This window comes from Eumetopias jubatus, unplaced genomic scaffold, assembly GCF_037043125.1.
Source record: "Eumetopias jubatus isolate StellerSeaLion01/CBP00866 unplaced genomic scaffold, mEumJub1_p1.0 scaffold_13, whole genome shotgun sequence".
Classification (NCBI taxonomy): Eukaryota; Metazoa; Chordata; class Mammalia; order Carnivora; family Otariidae; genus Eumetopias; species Eumetopias jubatus.
In genome coordinates this window covers 32926803-32951826 of record NW_028274819.1, presented here as the reverse complement: position 1 = coordinate 32951826, position 25024 = coordinate 32926803, and the positions used below count along the sequence as shown (strand labels likewise).

General features: G+C 38.9%; 1 protein-coding gene across 1 annotated transcript in view; it reads right to left on the bottom strand.

Moving 5' to 3' along the window:
• Positions 1-25024, bottom strand: part of LGR4 (leucine rich repeat containing G protein-coupled receptor 4) — a 104336-nt gene that overhangs the window by 36674 nt on the left and 42638 nt on the right. The window contains exon 2 of the mRNA XM_028117690.2: positions 7998-8069. Coding sequence (XP_027973491.1) covers positions 7998-8069 — 72 coding nt within the window. The remainder of the gene's footprint in view (positions 1-7997; positions 8070-25024) is intronic.

Sequence of the window (25024 nt, the reverse complement as noted above, 5' to 3'; positions counted from 1 at the left end):
AGCCTGATGTGGGACTCAATCCCTTAACCAACTGAGCCACCCAGGCGCCCCATCACCTCTACTTCTAAACTTCAATGTACAAGACAAAGTTACAGAACCCGTTGGTTCCACTATAAATATTACCTAGGCTTTAACTGAGACCTTTCTATATTCTTCATTGATCCTTTGTTCATTTCAGATTGACTCCATTAAACAACCATTCCCTACAATATGTCTAGTTACTAGACTCTAATGGGCCGAGATAACTATGGTTTCTTTCTGCCAGTCTTTCTTCCTCCTTCTGCTTCCTTTCAGGGGGATTGTCCACCTGTAGTCCCAGTGGGTGGGGATGAATTCATAGGCCAGATTGGACCATGCCATCCCAAACAAAGTAACTGGTTCAAGGACAAGCACATGAGGTAAGTCTGGCTAACCAAAGTCCTCCTCAGAGTTTTCTGCTGAAAGCAGCGAGGAAGACTTTAGATACTCATTTGGGATCTCAAGATGCAAAGATGTGCTCGGGGCTACCAAAGGCTTGATTTCCCACCATATGGAGACAGGCTATATGCAACAGGAAAGAATGAAGCCAAAATACAACATTAGAGACAATCAAAGTTAAGAAATGGAGGGCATGAGAAAACCCTCATAATGTTTAAACCTTGAGATCGAGTACCATCTGAAGTCAACTCCACCTCTGGACTTTCTAGTTCTCCATGAAACAATAAATCCTCTATTATGCCTCAGCTGAGTTTCTGTCTCTTAATCCCTAGGGACTCCCGTCAAATACAGTACATATTCAAAGCTTTAGCTACTCTCCCCAAACCAGAAACCACCTACAGCAGTCCCCACAGGCCAGCCTCTTGATGCACTTCTTGACCCCAAAGTCAATCTCACAACTCCACTGAAATGATTCTTTAAAAAACTTAAATGCAAGGCCTTTTCTCAATATCTGGCCACAGGTACCTTTCTCCAGCCTGTCAATGTTGATCCTTCATTTCTTGTGACAAATCTCTCCTCCCACAGCTCCTGGGGCACAGTTCTGCCCTAGTTCTCCTGCTCCTCTGGCACTTGGTCTTCTTCCCACACCCAGATTCAAGTGTTTCCCAAGGAGTTGTCTTTGGCTTCCTTCCCTTTTCTTTTGCCCTCTCTCTCGGCAAGCTCTTTTCATCTCGTGTTTCCAGTAATCACCTTAAAATAAAGGACTCCCAAATATAGACCCATAGTACTCTAATTCTATAATCTATACCCATGAATCTCTATCCTGGACTCCACGCCTAAATTTCCAGAGACCCCTACTCATATCCCATCTAAATTCTACATGTATATTCAAGAATAATAGCTTCTCTCCCAAAACAATTTCTCTTTCTGTATTGTCTATATGTCTGCATCCTTATCAAAGCACACCAGACTTCTGGTACTCCTAAATGAAAGTGTTACAGATGTCACCCCCATCACACTAGCTGAGACATCCTCTTGATTCTACTTCCATGCATCTTTTGCAGAGGTTCCCTCTTCTCTCTTATTGCCTCTCATCTGCCCTAGTTCAGATTCCCATAATTCTCACCTGGACTATTGCCATCAGCATCTTCATTTGTCTCCCTGTACTGTCTCAATCACAAACATCCTACTGTCTACGATGAGATTACCTTCACCTAAGGTCATATCTGGTCAAGTCATTTCTTAGCTCAAAAAACTTCAATAGTCACTCAAAAGTAGAAACTCCTCATTCATCTGCCAGGAAAGAGGCCCAAGACTGAAGCTTCAGTCTGGCCCCAAACTCCTTTCTAGGTTTCTTTCCTATAACTTCCTTTCAGGAACTCAGCACTACAACAAAACCAAACACCACATCATTCCGAACACCTGTACCAGTCTTTATATCTTTTCTCATGCTCCTTCTTCCACATCTCCTTATGAATTAACTCCTACCATCCCTCAAGACTCTCCAGAAATACTAACTCTTGGATGAGGTCTCCCCTACTCTTTCTTAATGAGTAGAAATTTCTTTCTCCTTTGAACTCTCCAAACTCTAATACACCACCCATCTGTCTTGAAGGCAAGGATCCCATTTAATTCAACACTGAACATAGAGTTTTACCTAACAAAGTTTGTTGAATTAACAAATTGTCTTACAAGTCTTTCCCCATCCTCTCCACATCTACAGGGGCATAGCCTGGGATGAAAGCCAGGTCCATTAATAACATGCTATGTAACCTCGGGCAAGTTACTTAACCTATCTGAGGAAAACCTCAGCTTCCTCATCAGCAAAACGGGACTGAATATGTAGTTCAGCATTTTATGAATTAAAACAAAACCATGTATATTCAGGGAGAGGGTTATCCAATACATAGCAGGTTCAATTAGTACAAGCTCTCTTCTCATTTTTCTTTTTCCACCCTTCCTCCTTAATCTGACAGCTTTCCAAATGACACAGAGAAATTAAGATGAACCAGACAAGCCATGTCCCTCTGTGAACTCACTGTGTACTTCCGAACAGTAAGGGCAGTGATCTTTGCTACCAAATCATCCCAACAGAGCACTAGAAAGGGCAAGAGAATGCCCCTAAGAATAGAGTATTTTTAACTATCAAACATCACCAGAGGAACTGAGAAACTCTTTTACATTCTCTGGGGAAAAAAAAGATTTTTTGAAATTTAAAATAAATTATCAAGACACAGCAACCTGATACAACTTGTGGTTCTAGACTGTATGCTGGACCAGAATTTTATTTTTCTTTTGCTATAGAGAATTATCTATGGAACAGCTGTCAAATTTGAATGAGAATTACAGATCAGACAATAATATACATCAACACTATTTTTCTGAGTTTGGCAACTGTACTGCAGTTATCTAAATGAGTATCTTTGTGTTTGGAAGAACAATGCAGTGTTTAGTGGTAAAGGGGAATTATGACTGCAACTTACTCTCAACTGGTTCAGGGAAAAAATGTACATACACTTTAGATCTCCTATCATGTGCATGTATATGGAAAGAGAATATTAACATCTGGGGAATCTGACTAAACGGTATGTGCGAAAATTCTTTATGCTTGCAACATTTTATAAGTCTGAAATGTTATGTACGTGTGTGTGTATCCATGTTCTATATTTAAGTTTTGGCTATATTAAACTATTTAGTTTTGATCCACTGTTTGTATCTGATTCGAAATCTCCCTGTTCAAATTATTCACTAGTCCTCTTTTGCAAAGTAATGCCTTAATTTAGAATTAATTGTCCTACAGATGAAAAAAACGAGTGAGCTTGAATCGTACTCAGAGATCTAAATTTTACTTTAGCACTGTGAGTCTTCCAAAGTCAAAGTACATTTTGAAACAAATGGAATTATACTCATCTTCTAGAATGTATTAAGCAATAAACTGTACAAGTGCCAGAGCTGGCAATGGTTTCTACCTGCTACTGCAACATCTAAACTCAAAGTAACATCCACGGACTTTTTTTGGTGGCAGCCTATGGAGAAGCAGTTGGATATTCCCTCTGCTGTTTCTAATTAAATCATTTTCACAACTCCACATTTCAGCCATTCCCCAAATGCCTATCAATGCCCTGCAGGTCTCAATGAAAGCCAAAATTAGCCGTGCCAGCATCACATCAGACGAGATTCTGTGGATGCTGAGTGTTTTCTAAGAATTCTGGCTTTCCTTTGACACTGCTAAAAGAAACCTATATTGACCCATTCCAGCTTCCATTCCCAAGCAAAATAACCTCTCCCTGAAATACTTCAAGAAAAAGAAAGACTGTAATATTCATGAGGATTGGTGAAATTTACCTCACTCCTATGGACATAGCTTTTATGGCCACAAAGCACTTTTACATAAATTATTCCATTTTCCCTTTACAATACTACTGTGAGGAGCTCCATGTTAAAGAGTGGGAAACCAAGGTGCAAAAATCAAGAGACTGTCCCAAATTTTCAGATGTATGTATTGAATTGAATGTTTTTGTATTCCCAGAGAGGGGGAGGAAAATCAGTGAATGGCATCTAGTCATTTGGGGCAAAAATCCTAGTCTCCTCCCTACTGCTCACCCTCATATCCAATTCAGCTCCTTCAGGATTAAGTCTAAACTGTTTAGCTTAAAAAGTCCCTTTATGATCTGGCCTCATATACTGATACTTCTCCATCTTTCAATATTTCAAATTTCTTTATATTTCATTAGGAATAACTGTTACTAAAACAGCAGTGTTTTAACACTTCTGAAATGCCTACCTCTATGTCTCTGCACATGTTAAAAGGTTCTTCCTGGAGCACCCATACTTATACCCATCTGATAATTCCCAGGTGTCCTTCAAGATTCTGCTGAAGCTATTCTAGGAAGCCTTTCCCAAATCCTAGAATATCAAGTAAATGTATTACTTTAGGCTTTCACTGACCTTACACACACTTCTATGACAGTCTTCATCATGCTGTACCAAGTGATAGGTCCATACATTTCTCCGGACCCATGTTGTACAACTGAACTTTCTTCAAATACAATAGCCCCTAGCCACAGGTGGCTACTGAGTACTTGAAAGATGGCTAGTTTAACTAAGGAGCTGGACTTTTTATTTAATTTTAATTATTTTAAATGTAAAACTAAATAGCCACCTAGAGCTAATAGCTATGATATTAGCACAGATACAGACTGTCACCTCCAAGGACAAAGACCATATTTACTTGTCTCTGTACCCCTGGTACCTACTACAGAACATGGCACAGAGCAGGATTCAGTGCTTGTTGAAAGAATAAGTAAATGTTTAAGTATCTATAAACACTTCTTATGTATTGCTGGGAAGTGATTCCACCCAATACTCCAAGCAGTCTGGATCATCATATAAAATTTGGCCAACCCGGTTACATCTTGTAAAGTGCACCTCATTAACTATAATGGGGAAAAAAAAAAAAAAACCTCAGCAAATCATTCATTTTGACTCAGGGCACTTCAGCTTCACAATCACTCTTAAATGACTTCCAGATGACTTCTGGATAAATGGTTACACTGTTTATGAAATATTACAATAGTCATGGCAGCATCATTTTGGAATGTCAAAATCAACTACAGTGTTTTATTAAAAAAAAAATGGGCTTTTTACCATGCTTTTATTAACATGGAAAAAAATTCCTTTAAATGCCTGAAGTATTCCCAGAGTATGAAAGAGTATTCTGAAGTATTCTTTAAAAATACCCATCAGCTCTCCTAACTGAATTCATTTTTGAAATACCATCCAATATTTGGAGAAAATGTGCTGACTTGATTCGATGGGCTCCGTCACTGACAAAGCAGAATATAGAGGGAAAGTAACCTACCTACAAAGAACTAACAGTCAAATGCAATTTGGTTCCAGTGAAAAGTCTCAACTGACAGAATTCATGAGCTTGACATCAGAGATTTTAAGAAATCCAAGATGTGAACTTCACAAAGCAGAGACTAAGCATGTTTGACTCCATATCCAGGCCCTCACTGCACAATCCCTTAGAGTGGCGCTGGCAATGCAAGGCATCAACAAAGGTGGTATGCACCCAATCACCCCACCCAGAGCTAGGAGAGCCTCTCCATCTCCTACCTGGTGCATCACACATCCCACAGTAGTTATACAATGGATGAACAACATTTGTAAATGTCCTTTCATTGTATAATTACTTCTGTAAAGGTAGACTAATCCTAACATCTAAAACTTTATAAATAAATATATAAATAAATTTATATATTTATAAATATATAAATAATAAACAAGAATAAATAGGTAAAGCATCTTAAAAGCTTGACTGGTGGGAATCAGGAGGTAGGGGCTTCAAACACATAATTCACTCTTTTTTAATTTAAATTTAAAAAATGAATAATTAGGGGTGGGGTAGGCAAAATGGGTGAAGAGGGTCAAAAGGAACCAACTTCCGGTTATAAAATAAGTAAGTCATGGGGATGTAAGATACAGCATGGTGACTATACTTAATAATACTGTATTGCCTATCTGAAAGTTGCTGAGAGTAAATCTTAAAAGTTCTCATCACAAGAAAAAATGTGTAACTAATGGTGATGAATGTTAACTAGAATTATTGTGGTGATCATTTCATAATATATACAAATATTGAATCATGTTGAACACCTGAGGCTAGAATGTTATAGTCAATTGTATCTCAATAAAAAAATGAATGCCATTTATTACAAAATAATTAATATTCACTATAGGAAAAACAAGAGAGGCAAAAATAAAATATACATTTAATTTTTTTACCCAAAGATAACATTTAGTATTCCACTTTTTTTTCTTGCGCACTTTTAAAATAGTAAAATAAATACTAGCTACTATTTACATAACACTTGCTCTGTTTCATGCACTGTCCTAAGCATTTAATATCTATTAATTCATTCTGTCTTCACCAGAATACTATGAGGGAGACTGTTGCTATCTGTACCTTATAGACAAAGAAACTGAGCAGAGGGAGGTTAAGTAACTTGACCCAGTTCACAAGCTTAGAAGTGGCAAATAATCTCTGTTCAATTTCTGCTGTGGGAACATTGTGTTCAGCTTAGTGTGGGAAGAAAAATTTCGCCTAAACTTCATTAAATCCTTAACTGCTATTGCAATGGTCTTGTCAGAAGCAAGAGAGCACATATAACCTACCTGGCTTAGATTTGATTCCTGTTTCCCATGTTGGGGGACAGGCTGAACTAAGATAGGAGACATTCGCTGACTTGGATCTAATACTCAACAGCTGGGCTGTAGGATACAATCTGTAATATGAATTTAGATTCTTTCAGGGCTATATCTCTTTCATATTCTTAGTATCAAACTGTCGCCTTCTTACCTACATGTATTACCTAATCCATTAGCCTGGCCTTTAAAAACCTATATTTAACTTGATTTAAGTCTGATTTTATTTTATTTTTTACCTGGATTCTCAATATAATGTATAGTTTCCAACTACTTTAAAATGTAATCGTGCCTATTTTGATCACAAACTTCAAAAAAGTGTGGAAAGCAAAATGAAATGGAGGTTAAAACAGATGGAAATAACTTCTCCACAAGGTAAACTATTAAACTGGAAGTGTGAGCTGCACTTCCTAAGAAGTTTCTGGACTGCACTTCCTAAGAAGTTTCTGGACTTCTTCTCCTGAAACATTCTTAAAGGTGTTCTAAGAGACTGGATGTTCTATGCCTTCTCCCAATCCCCAAATGTGCAAATGTCCCAAGGGACCTACACTCAGTTTTCTGCTCACTTGCAACATTACTGTCTCCTGCATCATGACCCTAAAATTCCTTGTATTATTTTTTATGGTTGTGTTACCCACACAGCAACTCCTTTGGCAACAATAGTAATTACCCTAGCCTTGTTATCTCAGGATAACACTGTACTTGTGTCATTGTAGCAAAAAATTCCAATGAAAGTAACATTTTTAGGGCGCCTGGATGGCTCAGTTGGTTAAGCGACTGCCTTCGGCTCAGGTCATGATCCTGGAGTCCCGGAATCGAGTCCCACATCGGGCTCCCTGCTCGGCAGGGAGTCTGCTTATCCCTCTGACCCTCTTCCCTCTCGTGCTCTCTATCTCTCAAATAAATAAAATCTTAAAAAAAAAAACACTTAAAGAAAGTAACATTCTTAGTTCTGGCATTAAAAAATAACTTCAGCAATTACACTGCTTAAAAAAATCAAGTTTCCCCCCAAAAACCGTGATTTCCAGGGCACCTGGGTGGCTCAGTCGGTTAAGCATCTGCCTTCAGCTCAGGTCATGATCCCAGGGTCTTGGGATCAAGCCCTGCATCGGGCTCCCTGCTCAGCAGGAAGTCTGCTTCTCCCTCTCCCTCTGCCGCTTCCCACTGCTCTCTCTCTCTCTCTCTCTCTCTCAAATAATCTTTTAAAAAAAGAAAAAAAAAAAAAACCATCATTTTCTCCTCACAAAACTCATTGAAACTAAGCTGTCTGAGTGCCCCCTAAGAAACATTAGGCTACCTCTTTTGTAAGAGCTTCCAAAGAGAATGGGGAAACAAACACACAAATAAAACACATTTCTCAAAATATTACTTACAGCTCCTCTAGAAAAGGAAAGTTCTTAAATGCATCTTCTGGTAATTGAGTAATGTTGTTCATACTGATATCCCTGGAAAACATAAAGTTAAGATTTTTGACTAGGTGATATTAGACTAAAAGAACTTAATTCAACAGAAAAATAATTAGGTGCTGGCATCTGTAAAGAAGTGAGAAAAATGAGCACAACAAGTCAGACAGAGGGATAGCCACAATTTGGCTTCCAAATGTAAAGTTAAATTTTCTTTCATAAATTATGTTCCATAATTTAGAAACAAACATAGAAATGTACCCAGATCCTGGGTACCCACTTCCCACTTTAAGTATTCTTGAAAAAAAAAAGAAAAAGAAAAGAAAGAGAAGGAAAGAAAGAAAAATGCCTCAAACTACCTACAATGAGTGGGCAAGTTTGATTTCCCAGGGCTCTAGTATTCAAAGTGCTGTACCTGATAAAAATAAACAAATGAATACCCCGGGGCTTGATAAAAGATTTGCAGGCAAGGGTGGCTTAAGTCACTGTCAGGGACAATAAAACAGGTTGTAGCTGTATTCCAGTCATATTTTCTGCAAAACCTATAAAAGTCCTCCAGGTAATAGTTGTAAGGGGATTTCATTTTTAGCCTAGGAACAGATGCAGCCTAGAGACATGTGCATACATGACGGGTATGCTGTCCATTTCCAGCTTTTCCTTCGAGAAGCAGCAGGAAGGAGAGAACTCACTTGCTGATATAACTTAACAATTAACTAGTTCAAACAGTTAAAAAAATATATTTATTAACCATTTCCTTCTTCCCTGGCAACTGCCTCCTCAACTGGTTTTCTCTTTCCACACTGTGTAACACGGATCCCGTGCAAAGCAGGTTAAGACAGCCTCAGTGGGAAAGTCCCAGCGTGCACTGGGCCATTGCCTCACTCAGGGTCCTCTGCTTCTTGTCCGTGGCTGTGCCCTCAGGTCTCTCGGTTCTAAAAATCACCAAGAAAATTCACAACTGGGACCGCCTCATCACATAGGAAGGTAGAAGAGAAATCAGCTAACAACAAAACACCAAAATCAGCTAACAATAAACACTGTGATTTTTATTAATTTGGTCAAGTGAAATTTTCTTTTCAAAGAGCTGACACCTTCAGTACCAAGGTAGGTGAATCCCTTCTCCCTACATTTGCCACTCACTAAAATTTAGAAATGGAATGTGCACTCCTCTTCATGAGCCCTTCCCAAGGCAAGTCTGGAAACCTTCCTGGCTTAGGAATACCAGTAAAAGCAGGCATAAAACCAGCAAAAGCAGTGTGGCTGCTAATGTGTAGACAATACGGACACCGTGGTTAAGACCACATGTACTATCTCCCCTTACAGATGGGAAAACTGGGGCTTCCTGAGGCACAGAACTTCACCCAAGGCCACCCAACAAATGATGTCACAGGAAATGTGACCTCCAGAGTCCATGACTTTAACTGCAACACTGAGTCTTCCCAAGGTATCGTGTGAATTCCTTCTGTCCGGTGGTTGTCAAGATACAAAGTAAACCCACGGTCCTACCAAGGTTTGTAAAAGTGAGAGGGATACTGTCCCCGAGACCTTGGTACAATCATCAGTGAATCCTGGGGAGAGCACTTTTGCTTGACAGTTTAAAAAAAGGAACTATAAATAGCTTTAGAATTTGAGGAACCAAAGTTCATTATAAATTTGAGCATGAAACTGTTCTAGAGATGAATCCTATGTCCATAGAGATTCCCATGCATTCCAAAATTTTATCATTGAAAATAACTCAAAATCTATTAAAGATGATTTATAAGAAAAACAAAATTAATATACGTCTCAAGGGATTATCTTTTTTTTTCAAGGAATTATTTTTAAACACAGGCCCTGATGGTACTTTAGTCAGTGATTGATATCCTTGGGCAGGGGAAGGCAAACCTTCTGTTTTTCATAAACACTCAAGCAAGATACTGGAGAAGTAGCAGCAAAATCAGGGTCTGAAGAAGCAGGCTCGACTCCTGCTACTGCCACATAGCCACTGTATAATCCTGGGCCTCAGTTTACTCATCTGTAAAATGAGAGCACTGAACTGACTGGTTGAGGGGCTTCCCGGCCTGAAATTGTATACTTCTATGATTCACCTTTTCCTGCAGTTTTCATGGAGGGGCCCCTCCTCCCTGATGAAAATATATGCAGTTCATTTTGTGGAAAAGGCATGTTTCTGAAAAATCTACCATAACACAAAATTTAAAGACTATTAGTTTGCCATTATAAAACCACTGAGTCATTCCTGCTGGAAACCCATTTGCCCTTAACCAATAAAATCATTCTTAAGCATACAACAAAACGTTTAGTCACACTGAAATGCAAAATAATAATCTGAGTAAGCAGTGATTCTGTAAAATACAACGTTGATGCTCTTTAGCCATTCCAATAAATGGAGAGAAGAACAACCACAGTTTATTACTTTACAAAAGGAGGTACTCCATACAGTTTTCCCTGAATTCAGGCGAATATCACAGTAACAGAAAAACTGATTACTTGCCTCACCATAAAAAGACACATAATTAGAAATTATACCACACTATTCTCTGCATTCCAATTTTTTAAAACCCATACACCTATATAATTCTCTCATTTTTTCCCCTCAGAGTAACAAGACATGACAAGTAGTTCTGCTGTGAGCTATAAATGCAATTAGTAGGACTCCATATTTACAAACTAACATGTTTTAAACACGTGGTGAGGTTTTGTTTCAAAGCTTCAGATTCTGGAACAACACTTGTTTCCAAAATGTTCTGAATTTCACATACCTAGAGAGGTTCTATCTTTATAGGTATTTTCCCTCCCATTTTCTGAGTTTTAGTTAAACAAAACATCTGAGAATAGGAAGGAAAAAAAAAAAAAAAGAAGGGGGAACCTACAAGATGTTATCTCCAGAGAAGCTCTGGAAACATGTGGTTACAGATTATAAGGTGGGTGGGTACTCATTTAAAATAATGAGGGCTAATGGTGATAAACAACCTACAGACAAGTCTTAGAGAAGATTCCAGACCTGACATCACCAACACCAACAACATAGCTTATGGTTGGAAAGGATGCTGGGGATGATAAGTTAACCGTAACAATTTACAAATGGAAGCCCTATGCCATAATTACAAACATCTCAGGCTCACAAGCCATATGAATCATTAAAATGCATAAGTTAAAAAAAATTTATATAGAAAATGTTCAGCTAAAAGGTAAACCTTGGGATCAGTGGTTTGACATTCATATGAGCAACACAATCTTAGCAGTCACCTCTAATATTAAACCCACTGACTTGCCATCCTGGGTCCCTATGAAGAAAATAAATATAACATAGAAAAAAAAAAAAATCGGGTGACTGGGTGGCTCAGTAGGTTAAGCGTCTGCCTTTCGGCTCAGGTCATGATCCCAGGGGCTTGGGATTGAGTCCCGCTTCGGACTCCCTGCTCAGTGGGGAGCCTGCTTCTCCCTCTGCCTCTGCCTGCCGCTCCTGCCGCTTGTGCTCTCTCTCTCTCCCTATCACATAAATAAATAAAATCTTAAAAAAGAAAAAACAAAACAAGGAAAAAAAAAAAACAAGGAAATCATACAAGGTCAGAACACCACCAACTCACAAACACCCCCCGAGGGCAAGTTCAAGAGAGCTGATGGCCTTCCTTGGAGTTAGCCTGGTATATAGTTGGAAGTACACAGGCTTAGCACCACAAAGACCAAGATCTACCTATGAATTTACTAGCTGTGTGATCTTGGGCAAGCTGTTCATCTTTTCTTAGCCCTATCTTCTTCATTTGGGAAAAAAAGAGGCAGGAATAACTAAACCTCGTAGACTGCTGATGATCAGAAAATGTCAAGTTACACACAAGAAGCTAAGTTAGTAATAAGGTATTAGCTTACTATCATCCATATTGCCGCTCCTGGAAGCTGAGTCCAATGTGGTGAAAGCTAGCAGGCCAAGCATCACACCACCTTTGGTGGTCTTCCTCCCCAGAAAGAAACCAGTTTTACACAAGAAAAACACTCAATGATGCAGAAGACCTAGAATCGGGAGTCATTCCAACTACAAAACTAGACTCTAAACTCCAGAACTCCAAATGTCAAAGATCTTTAAGCTAGAAGAGCCCTTTGAAGTCAAACACTTCATTTTATTTTATTTTTTTTAAAGATTTTATTTATTTATTTGACAGAGAGAACACAAGCAGGGGGAGGAGCAGAGGGAGAGGGAGAAGCAGGCTCCCCGATGAGCAGAGAGGACGTGGGGCTCGATCCCAGGACCCTGAGATCATGACCTGAGTTGAAGGCAGAAGGCAGACACTTAACCAACTGAGCCACCCAGGCACCCCAAATACTTCATTTTAAAAGAAAAAAGTTGAGGCCCAGGTGTTCATAGAGTCAAGTACTGGAAAGATAGGGGCAGAAGGAAGAGGAACAGGCAGAGAGAAGGGAAGGAAATTATATTCTTATAGGAAATTTTTGGAAGGACAAGGGAAGACAAGAGCCATTTTCAAAAGATTAGGAGGGCTTCACATAGTTTAGTGATAAGAAGGGAACAGAACCCAGAACTTTAATGGGGTGCTTGACTATATTTCTTCTACATATATTTGTTCCAGAACAGACTTCTTCATACTTCGTTCTCTCAAAGTACACCAACCAAAACAGAACATATGTCTGCATATTATACCAACACAATGCAACACTCCCAAATTTTTACCACAGAGATCAGAATTACAAAAAGCACATTACCTCACTAGAAAAATAAAGCTGATTGCTCAAACACCAGCAGTCACTGGTTTCAAAATTAAAATTTAAAGGGTACAATTGTTTAATTGAAACTGCAAAATCTCCCCAGTGGTTAAACTCTCATCTTTTTTCCCCTCATAAAATTCAGTACTTCTAAAGTATCTACAGAGTAAAGAGGAACATCATGTTTCAACAAGGTACCTTTTTAAAATCCCCATAAAATGCTCCCGAAGCAAGCCTAACCTGTTTGCTGATGGCCAAGCATGTACCACCATAGACTCCGCCATTGCACGCTCGCTGGGTCTGGGCCTCCTGCCATAGAATTATTTAATTTTCAATATACTGTGATTGACCCAATGTTATCTAAATTTGAATAAGCCCTCCTATTTGTACTAGATAAAACCGTACTGCTACTACCACACTGTTGTTTATATCTCAAATACTACCCAGCCATTTCAAGTCACTAAATGACATACAGGTGCTAGAGAACACAGGGTTCTCTAATGTAGTCTCTAGGAAATTGTTGTGTCTTTAAACTCAACAAACATATGTTAAAAGTGAATACTATCCCAGTGACTTTTCTAAGGTCTTTTGTAATGAGCCAAAAATTTCAGGTCAATCTCCCATTCACAGATGTCTACAGTATGAACAAAAATGAAAAGCTAAAACTACATTTGAAAAATGCTTCTGGTGGAACAAATTTGAAGGAAGGGTCTCTCTTGTCCACCAGCAGTGCCGAGACACGGAACACCAGAGTTCTAATCAAAGCCCATGAAGAGTTCATTTCTTTTCTGACAAGGATTCCCTACCTTTAGGCAAGCGATCTCTTTTTCTCCCTCTTTCTTTCTAGAACAAAAGTGATCTATGTGTATATTTTTTAAAACTGAAATACAGGGGCGCCTGGGGGGCTCAGTTGGTTAAGTGTCTGCCTTCAGCTCAGGTCATGATCCCAGGGTCCTGGGATCAAGCCCCACAGGGGACTCCTTGCTCAGCGGGGAGCGTGCTTCTCTCTCTCCCTCTGCCTGCCGCTCCCCCTGCTTGTGCTCTCTCTCTCTCTCTCAAATGAATAAAATCTTTAAAAAAACGATTAAAAAAAAAAAACCACCCTGAAATACAAAGAAAACCATCCACAATATCAATTCCTAGAAATAACCACTGTCCTATTTCATGGGTGTCATTACAGATTTTTTTTTTCCATGTACAGTGTATATTTTTACAAATGTGAAATCATATAGTTCTGAACATGTTTATCTATTGGCCCCTAAGATTATTCATTTTCAAGAGGAAATAAAAACGTCTCTGAAAATATATTTGACTAAAAGTACAAATATTACCATCTAATATATCCTGATGCTCTTTGTGGCAAGCCATACAGCATGGGGTGACAAAGTCCTTGTTAGTGAAAGCCACTATGCTAAAGGGAAAAGAAGCGAATTAGGGACTTTTCTGTAAAAGGAGATATTGTGTCACCCATTTAACACTCGTGACATATGTGCAAGGCAGCTTGCTAGGATGGTGAGGCTCCTGTGTCAGAAGATGTGCCCACAGTTATTTCCTTTTTTAAGTAAAATCTATCACTCCACTCTATTTTCCACTTACTATCACTATATATTTTTGCAACATCCAATCAAGTTTAACTTTTAAAATATGCATTATTGCATTTTGAAAGCAACCAGAGCAGCCATGTCTTTGTGAAGATGCTGCTCTTTATACTGCAGAAATGAAGCCAAAACAGTTTATATGCCATTTCACTCAGATTTTGCTCCCGAGATATTTTCCTGACCTTACATGTTTTAGCACTCCTAGAGTCCAACTAGATGTCTCAACAGACACCCCTCTAATACCATGTGCAACATTTCTACTGCAGTTTTAGGCAGCAGGAGAAACTGGCTCCATATTATCTGGAGCGTTCCTTGGTGTTTCAAACACAAAGATGCAGTGCTTTCCAGAGGAAAGAATCCAAAACTTGCTTCCCTGCAGGCTTGCAGTCCTTAAGAAGGTATCTGCTACAACCCACCATAATGATACTTAAAAATAAATTTTAATTACTGCAGTGAAAAGTTATCACCTTGTAAAGTCATTATCTATTTAAAGTACTTGAATATCCTAGTATATAATCTTCCGAAGAATACAGAAAGTCTAGAGAAAATGCCAACTTCAAATCTTAAAAAATGAAAACTTTTTTTGCTATAGGAAATATAGAGAAGAATGTTTAATTCATTTTACGATCATCTACTCTAGTGGGTTAAAACCTCTACTTCAGGCCCTTTTAGAATTTTTCTATTAATGACTATATTGCCATTGCTAAGAAAATGAAAAGACATGAAACAGACTGGAAGAAAATATTTGCAAAACATGTAAGAAAAAGGAATAGTATCTATAATATAGAAAGAACTCTCAAAACTCAATAAGAAAATAAACCTGATTTTTAAGTGGGCAAAAAGATTTGAGCAGACGCTTCACTAAAGATTATACAAATGGCAGAAAGCACATAAAAAGATGTTCAACATTAGCCAGTGGGGAAATGCAAAATAAATCATAAGATACCACATCATACAACTATAAGAATGGCTAAAATGTGACCAAAAAAAAAAAAAAAAAGGCTGAAAATGCCAAGTCCTGATGAGGATATGGACCAGCAGGAACTCTCATACACTGCTGGTGGGAATGCAAAATGGTTCCACCACTTTGGAAAGCAGTTTGGCAGTTTCTTATAAAATTAAATATGTGCTTATGACCATACGACTCAGCAATGCAAGGTATAAATAACTTTCAAAAACTGGAAATAACCCAAATACCCTTCAGTTGATGAAGGGATAAAGAATCTTTGGTGTATCTATACAATGGAATAATATCCAGCAACAAAAAGACTACTGATACAAGCAGTAGCACGGATGAATCTCAAATACTTTATGCTAAGTCAAAGCCTGACTCAAAAGGCTACCCACCATATTCCATTTATATGGCATACTGGAAATGACAAACTTTTAGAGACAGAAAACTGACCCCTGGTGGCCAACAGCCGGGGGGATGGAGTGGGAGAAAAGGTGGCTACACAAGGGCACAGGAGAACTTTTTCATGTGAAGGAAATGCTCTGTATCTTGATTTTGATGATGGTTATATGATTATAGGTATCCAAACTCTTAGAACTGTATATTAAAAAGTGAGAGTTTTACTGTATGTAAATTAAACCTCAACACCAGCCTTTTCTAAATAAGAGCATATATATTACCTCCTCACGTTTCTCCCACAGGAAAAATAATTAATCCTATGGCTAGAGGTTCTCTTTCCCAGCTTTACCGAACACCAAATGATGTCACACACAGCTGTCCACTTACAGCAGGACATCGGGCCAAGCCTCTTCATTCTCTCTTTACTAAGCACTTACTAGGTTTGTGCCTGTGTGCTGGGCACTGGGTATATAAAGACAAGTAAGACAGTGTTTACCTGAAGAGCATTCTGAGACAGTGGAAAGGCGATAATAAACGACAAGTAAACATTGTGATATGAGTGGCACAGCAAGGGAAGATGATCAACCAAACTTGGAACTGGAGAAAGACTTCCAAAGGCCAGGCTGTTGTGCCAAGGTGTAAAGGACAGATATTACTTTAGAGAGGGCTGCTATTTCAATCTGTGCACTCACTCATTAGGTTGGCACTGTTTCTCAGCAGAGACACAATTGGCATGTTGAGCAGGATAATTCTTCATTATTCCAGACAACCTTGCTCACTATAGGGCACTTGGCATCCCTGTTCCCACCAGCACACTAATTAGTGCAACTAAAGACATTCCCCAAGCACTTCCAACCTTCCCAAACCAAGCTGGTAGCACAGAGAGGGAGATGAAATCTATTTAGCAAGTAGAACATGGCATTTTTAGAAATATATATAATAAAGAGCTAATATCAAAGTTAAGTACATCACATAGAAAAAGAACCAACAGGGCACCCGGGTGGCTCAGTAGGTTAAGCATCTGCCTTCAGCTCAGGGCATGATCCCAGGGTCCTGGGTTCTAGTCCCGCAATGGGCTCCTTGCTCAGCGGGGAGCCTGCTTCTCCCTCTGCCTGCCGCTTCCCCTGATTGTGTTCCCTCTCTCTCTCTGACATATAAATAAATAAATAAATACACAAAATCTTAAAAAAAAAAAAAGAACCAGTATTGTTTCACAGCAATCGTTTAGATTTTTGCATATATATTGGTTCATGATGTAAAATGTAGTCCCCACTGGATTCATGGGGAAAAAAAAATTGAAAGATTTTGAACAAGGTAACTTGTTTGTTTGGGTGGGGGTTGCCTCCAGGCACAGGGACTATCACCTGCGAAAGCACCTTCAAATGAGATAAAACCAGAGTGGTGAAAGAGAGAAAACTATCCAGGAACTTGAACATTACAAACTAGCATGGCTATAGGTGATGAGAGAGCTACCAAGATTAGCAGAATGTACATCCCCAAAAGCCTTGTTAATTTGACCTCTAGAAATCGGAGCTGCAGGGGCGCCTGGGTGACTCAGTAGGTTAAGCATCTGCCTTCAGCTCAGGTCATGATCCCAGGGTCCTGGGATCTGAGTCCTGCATTGGGCTCCTTGCTCAGCAGGGAGCCTGCTTCTCCTTCTGCCTGCTACTCCCCCTGCTTGTGCTCTCTCTTTCTCTGACAAATAAGTAAATAAAATATTTAAAAAAAAAAAATTTAAAAGAAATCAGAGCTGCCTGAGGAAGGTTAAGCATGGCAAGTTTACTGCAGAAAGATCACTCTGGCAACTATATATTACAATGGAGGAAAGGAGGGAAGGAAGAAATTCAGACCTTCTGGAAGGCAGCTTCCCTGACTGCAAAATATTGTGTACTTGCTACTTCTCAGGTCCTTTCCAAATCTATCATTATGACTCCTATTTTGGCATTCCTGATTCTGCACATTCCATGCATAATTAGTAGAAAATAAGCAACTCTTAGATTCATGTTTTTCCTATATGTGCAGACACATTTGCTTGTGTTAGCAAGTGTGTGAATGAGCACAGACTTTTAAAACATACCCCCTTCAGAATTACAAGGGTTCAGCAATTAAGAAAGACGCATGACTTCATTTCCAAAGGTAATATTTTATGCTGTAATTGTTTATGCTCTCAATGAAGCAATACAGCCTAGGAGACATTTAAGGGTGTGTTCTTCAAGGAGATGCTAACCCAACAAGTTAGTAAAGGGATAGAACAAAACACTGGTGTGAAAATACCATACCACAACGAAAGGCAGGTGTGGTTGAAATTATACATCCTTAAAGGGGTACCTTTAAAAAATAAAAGTAGTCAGGCTAATTCAATATTTTCCAATATTGAAACAAGTTCCACTTGTTTCTGGAGTTTTTTTGTTTTTGTCTTTTTAAACAGAGTCTAGTTGTCAAGTGTGGGATGTGCTCTAACGAGAAAAATATAAAATGCTGGAAATCTGGAGTAATGTTTACTAAATGGCAAAGAAAAAAATGAATGCCAAAGAGAAAAAGAACATTACTTTTCTTTCTATAGTTTGATCAAGTATCCTAGCATCTGGCATCACATGGAACAGACATGGGTTAAACTCTAATATTCCTTGTTTTCTTGCTACTTAACGGGTGTTCTCAGGCATTCTTTGGGTGTCAACAGCTGTTCTGGTAACCCTAACAAGGACAAAACAGTGCTCATTACCAGCCAAGACACACAGACAGAATGGTATTTCAATAGTCCATTTAACATCAACAAGAAGTATTGTAAGGATTGTCAGCTGGGCAGACTGGAAACACTCAATTACTTCATCCTCGCAGACAAAATACACTATTCATAAAGAAATCAATCCAACAGCATTTATTATGGTAAATATTCTAATTAACTAAACGGTTTATGTTTTATTATGGCTACACTTATTAACACAACTGATAGGAAAACATTACTTCATGGTCCTGCCTTCAAACACGCACACCCACGAAAACTTCTGTTTAGACGCGCATTTTTTTAAACTTCAACTCACAACCAATTAATGGGTTATGAAATCATTTTAATGGGTCATAGCCAATTTTTTTTAATTTAAATAGGAAAGAATAGAATAAAATAGAAAAAATCAGAAAACACCAAATGTAGTAACAGTATTGTTTCAGGGAATTTTGGTTCAGTGTATGTGTGTTTCTGTCTTACTGACTGCAAAGTCTCAAGTTCATATACATCATCTGTGAAATATAGTCAGAACCACGAATTCAAGGGTTTGGCTATTAAAGCCAAATATTTCTTATTCTTCCCCCCCTTGGATGGAGTCCCAACTACAGCTGCTTTCTCAGCACAAGGTTGGGTCAATGCATTTAGTAACCTTGAAAGTCTTCCTTCATCTATAAACTTCCCTTTTGGAATTGCCTTGCTGCACCCCATAGATTTTGGACCACTGTGTTTTCATTTTCATTGGTCTCAAGGTATTTTTTTTTTTAAGATTTTTATTTATTTATTCATGAGAGACAGAGAGAGAGAGGCAGAGGGAGAAGCAGGCTCCCAAGGAGCAGAGAGCCCGATGTGGGACTCGATCCCAGGACCCTGGGATCATGACCTGAGCCGAAGGCAGACGCTTAACCATCTGAGCCACCCAGGCGCCCAAGGTATTTTTTTTTTTTTAATTTCTTCTTTGATCCCTTTATTGACCCACTGGTTGTTCAACATCATGTTGTTTAGTCTCTACACGTTTGTGTCTTTTCATTTTCTTCTTAGAATCTATTTTTAGTTTCATTCTGTTGTGGCCTAAAATGTGATCTATCCTGGAAAACATTTCATGTACACGTAAGAAGAATGTGTATTTTGTTTTTGAATGGAATGTTCTGTATATATCTATTAAGTCCATCTGTGGTAAGGCCAACGTTTCCTTATTAATTTTGTCTGGATGATCTATCCATTGATGTAAGTGCGGTGTTAAAGCCCCAGTTATTGTTATTTTACTACTGTTAATTTCTCCCTCTGTATCCATTAATATTGCTTTATGTATATATTGCATCCATATTAACAAGTGTTATGTATTCTTGTTGAATTAACCCTTTTCTCATTATGTAATGCCCTTTGTTGTCTCTTGCTATTGCCTTTGTTTCAAAGTCTATTTTGTCTCATAAAAGTATTAGTATCCCAGCTTTACTTCTGTTTCCAATTACATGAAATATCTTTTTCCATCCCTTCACTTTCAGTCTGTATGTGTCTTTAGACTTTGGGTGAGTCTCTGGAAGGCAGCATATACATGGGTCTTGTTTTTTATCCATTCAGCCACCTTATGTCTTTTGATTAAAGCATTTAGTCCAGGGTGCCTGGGTGGCTCAGTTGGTTAAGCGACTGCCTTCGGCTCAGGTCATGATCCTGGGGTCCCGGGATCGAGTCCCGCATCAGGCTCCCTGCTCAGCAGGGAGTCTGCTTCTCCCTCTGACCTTCCTCCATCTCATGCTCTCTCTCTACCATTCTCTCTCTCTCTCTCAATAAATAAATAAAAATCTTTAAAAAAAAAAGCATTTAGTCCATTTACAATAAATAAATAAACTAAAAATAAAGGGCACCTGGCTGCCTCAGTTGGAAGAGCATGAGATCTTGATCTCTTGATCTCAGAGTCATGAGTTTGAGCCATACATAGGGTATAGAGATTAAAAATAAATAAATATATAAATACATAAACAAACTTTTTGTAAAAAGGCATTTAGTCCACTTTTTTTTTAAGAGAGAGAAAGAGAGAGAGAGAGTATACACATGAGTGAGGAAAGGGCAGAGAAAGAATCTTTCAGCACTTTGAATACATCATGCCACTCCCTTTTGGACTGCAGTTTCTGCTGAAAAACTGGCTGATAGTCTATGGGGTTAGGTTCCCTTATACATAACTGCTTTCTCTTGATGCCTTTAAGACTCTTTAGTTTTTTCACATTTTAATTATAATGTATTCTGGTGTGTATCTCTTTGAGTTCATCTTGTTTGGGACTCTCTGCACTTCCTGGACCCGAATGTCTGTTTCCTTCCCCCCAATTAAGGAAGTTTCCAGAGCTACTACTTCTCCAAATAAGTTTTCTGCCCCTTTCTCTCTCTTTCTTCTCCTTCTGGGCGCCTATGATATGAATGTTAGTATGCTTCATGTTGTCCCAGAAGTCTCTTAAACTATCCTCATTTTTTAAAATTCTTTTTTCTTTTTGAAGTATAGTTTGGGTGATTTCTACTACCCTGTCTTCCAGATCATTAATCCCAGCTTCTGTATAACCTAACCAGCTGTTTATTCCCTCTAGGGTATTTTTCGCCTCTTATATTGTATTCTTCAGCTCTCATTTGCACATTCTTATATTGTCCAGCTCTTTCTTGAAGTTCTGTGTCCATCCATTCTTCTCTCTATGGGGGTTCCTAGAAGAACATGATAAATCACTGTACATCCAATAATCATCTTAAGCAAGAAAAGCTTCAATTTCTAAGACATTGAGGCACTGACCTCATTATAGGGAGACAAGAAGAAAATTCTAAATGATAAGGTCTAGGCCTAAACTCAGAGACAGGCTGAGATTTCACCAACATTTTAATGCAGGCTTTGTGGACCAATTGCTTGCCTTCAGGTTATGAGGCATGTGGTACCCCTCCCAAACACACATACCACACATTCTCCCTTCTCCCCTCTGATAGACATTTTTAAAAAGGCTTATAAAACATATTCTATCCTTAAAGGAATGACTCATAATTGTAACTAAGATGACTCAATCATTTCTGTTGATTATAAGACAACAGACATTGATAATGATGGTTTATAAAAAGTCACTCAAGATATTCCCTTGGTAATGACTTGAAGCTATGCAATCAAATCTGAGATAGTCCTGAATCTTTGAGCAAAAATTCTCCAATTTGGTTTTGTAATACTCCTGGACAGCTCCATTTGTAGCAAGTCTTCAAGTTCTAAGAAGTCCTGGAAACAATACTAATTCCTTTTAATTTCTGCAATCAAAATGGATCATATGGTCCTTTATTTCTTACCTTGGACAGAAAACAATGGGCTACCCTGAAATTTGGTTATTAAAAAAAGAGCGACACAGATGCACTCTAGGAACTCCAAAGTATGTTCCGAGTTATTGCTTTAGGTTATCTAAGAAAATCTCTCAGTTCTGGAGTTGACAATGTTTGTTGGAGTTTTGTTATTAAATGGTAAGCAGAGAAGAAATAATATCTTAGAAAACAAACTCCTGAGATGCCTGGGTGGCTCAGTCATTAAGTGTCTGCCCTCGGCTCAGGTCATGGTCCCAGGGTCCTGGGATCAAGCCCCATGTTGTGTCGGGCTCCATGCTCAGAGGGGAGCCTACTTCTCCCTCTCGCTCTGATGCTCCCCCTGCTCATAATCTCTCGTGCTTGCTCTCTCTCTGTCAAATAAATAAAATCTTTCAAAAAAAAAAAAAGAAAAGAAACTTCTAAAAGAAAGAGAATACTTAATACCTTAACACCCAGTGAAACCAGATACACACTCCTAACTCTCACACACACACACACACACACACACACACACACACTCCAAAAAGAGCTTAGCCTATAATTAAAGATTGTATGATTGGAAGGTCAATTCAGATACCAATAAACAGGATGCCACTAAACCCCAGTCTGCCTGAGACAACCCCAGTTTACACCTATTGTCTCGGCATAATTATTAATGGTGCTCCTTTTCCCTCTCAGAGGTACAGTCATTGGAATGATAAATGACAGCAGTAGGTTTGACTGAATGATGTTGAATGAGTTGTGATGGGAAGAAGTGGAAATCTTGGTTTGGATTGCCTTGGGGAAGGTCTGAATAAAAGGCTAATTCCATCTGTATAATACTATATGGATAATAATAATATGATCTGTAGAGTTGGTAAATATCGCTTTGATCAATTTCCCGTTCCTCCAGCTGGGCCATAAACTCCATTAGGGTGGAGTGTGTGTTTTGCTCACTACTGTGTCCCAAGCCTGTGGCATACTGTGTGGCCACACTTGAGTGAATGGCATGCCAGACACTGTTAAATGCTTTAACGGTCATGGTAGCAAATACATACTTAGCATTTCCAAAGAAATAAATTTAAAAAAAAGGTTTAATTTTCCAGTTATCTAAAGGAAGTCAACGGCCTGGTTGTGGGAGGAAAGAAAAAATAGGGCACAGGAACTATCCTCTTTTTTACAAATTTTTATAATTGACCTGATTATGGAACAGTGAGGAACACAATATTTCTTATGGATAGCAAAGAGTGTTAATGACAGATTTCCTCCCAAAGTCTATTGCTATAACCAAATAAAAACTCTACACACAAACACATTTTGGGAAAAGCAAGAAAGAGAGCAAAGTGTTCATTTAAATACAAGTTCCTGGACTTAAAAATAGCTTGGGAGGAATGATGTAAATTTGGACTTCAGTAAAACTAATTTTTCTTCCTCAAAATTTTAAAATACAGGCTTTGTCCTAAAAATAGCATCTCATAGAACCACTAAACTAGAAAGCATAGTTGTTAAATGCTTCCCCCAGAAGCCAAACCAAATGCCTTGGGTTTGAATACAGCTCTGCTCACTCATCAGCTATGTAACCCTGGACAAGTCCCTTAGTCTCTATGTGCCTCGGTTTCCTCATTCAAAATGGGGATAAGACTTCTGACTGCAGAACATCACTGTGAGGGTTAGATGATGTGACTTCCAGCTGGTACGCAGCCCAGCACCTAGCCCACAGCCAAAACTCAATCAAACTCTACAATTATTATTTTACTGTTATCATCAGCTGATCATCATCTAATCTCACCATTTCATTTTAATAATGAGACAACTGGGGCCCACGGAAGTTAAATAATTAATTAATTAATTAAAAAACCAAGGTCAGAATCAAAAAGATAAATCCCAAGGGCGTCTGGGTGGCTCAGTCAGTTGAGCATCCGGCTATTGATATCAGCTCAGGTCATGATCCCAGGGTCCTGGGATCTGAGTCCTGCATTGGGCTCCTTGCTCAGCGGGGAGCCTACTTCTCCCTCTCCCACTCCCCGTTTGTGTTCCCTCTCTCACTGTCTCTCTCTCTCTCTGTCAAATAAATCAATAAAAAATAAATAAAAATAAAATAAATAAGTAAATCTTAAAAAAAAAAAAAGGATAAATCCAAGTCCAGCGATCTTTCTACTATCCTCAAATGGAGCATGTGGTAATAATGTTTTTTGCAATATGCTTTGGAACTTGGGAAAACAACTTCCCCAGGAGCAATGTATTAAGTGGTGCTTAGATTGTGAGGTTAATGGGTAAGCCGTTCGCAGAGCCCCTCACTATAGTTCAACTAATGAACAAATGTTACAACCAAAACATGGAAACAGATAAACCAACACTACCTGTACTCAACCAAGTAAACGCTTGAAAAGTCTCTTCATACCTACTAAGAATACTGGTCCTTGAAGTTTAAAATGAGGCAAAATTGCTAACGTGCAATTCTGGACACCTTTATAAGAGGTGATACACTGACGGTGATATGTCAGTTGTACTTAAAGAATTTATACCTTTGGCTGTTGTTCAACAAATCTTTACTGGCAGGATGAGTAAACTGTTCCCTCTGATCTTAAAAAAAAGGTAAAGAGAAGGGTGTCCAAAGCTAAAGGAACAGCCTGCATGCAGGTGGATTCTAGAGGACGGAACCAGTCAGGAAACTGCAAGCAGGCTGGCCTGGCTGGAACGTGGAGTTCAGGTGAGGTGCAAAGCTAGAATAACTGCAGAGGCTCAGATTACTGAGGACACGGGTTGTCCATGTAACAAAGTGTTTGAGGACAGAAACAAGAGGCTCTGGAAGATTTTTAAAAGGAACACGAAGAAGGCTGATTTGCAAAAAAAAAAAAAAAATTCTGGTGGGTGGGCACAATTTTTACATTCTCTATGCCTCTACAACTACGTTCGTTGACATTGCATGAGGGTGAGGGGCCTGGGTGGTTCAGTCGGTTAAGTGTCTGCTTTCAGCTCAGGTCATGATCCTGGAGTCCCTGGATTGAGTCCCGCATCGGGGTCCCTGCTCAGCGAGCAGCCTGCTTCTCCCTCTGACCCTCCCCCCTCTCATGTACTCTCTCTCAAATAAATAAATCTTAAAAAAAAAAAAAAAAAGAAATTGCATGAGGGCACTCTGCTACTGGCCTCCAACACTGACGGTAGAAGCAGCAGCCCCATGAAACTGCCAGGGACACTGTAAGAATGTGGTGGGGTTATGATTTGTGAAGCTACACAGTATTCCCTTTACCAGAGCCCTGGGGGAAAGTTCTCTCTGACCTCAGTTCCAAGAACAGCTGTGTTTCTCCTGCACAACGTG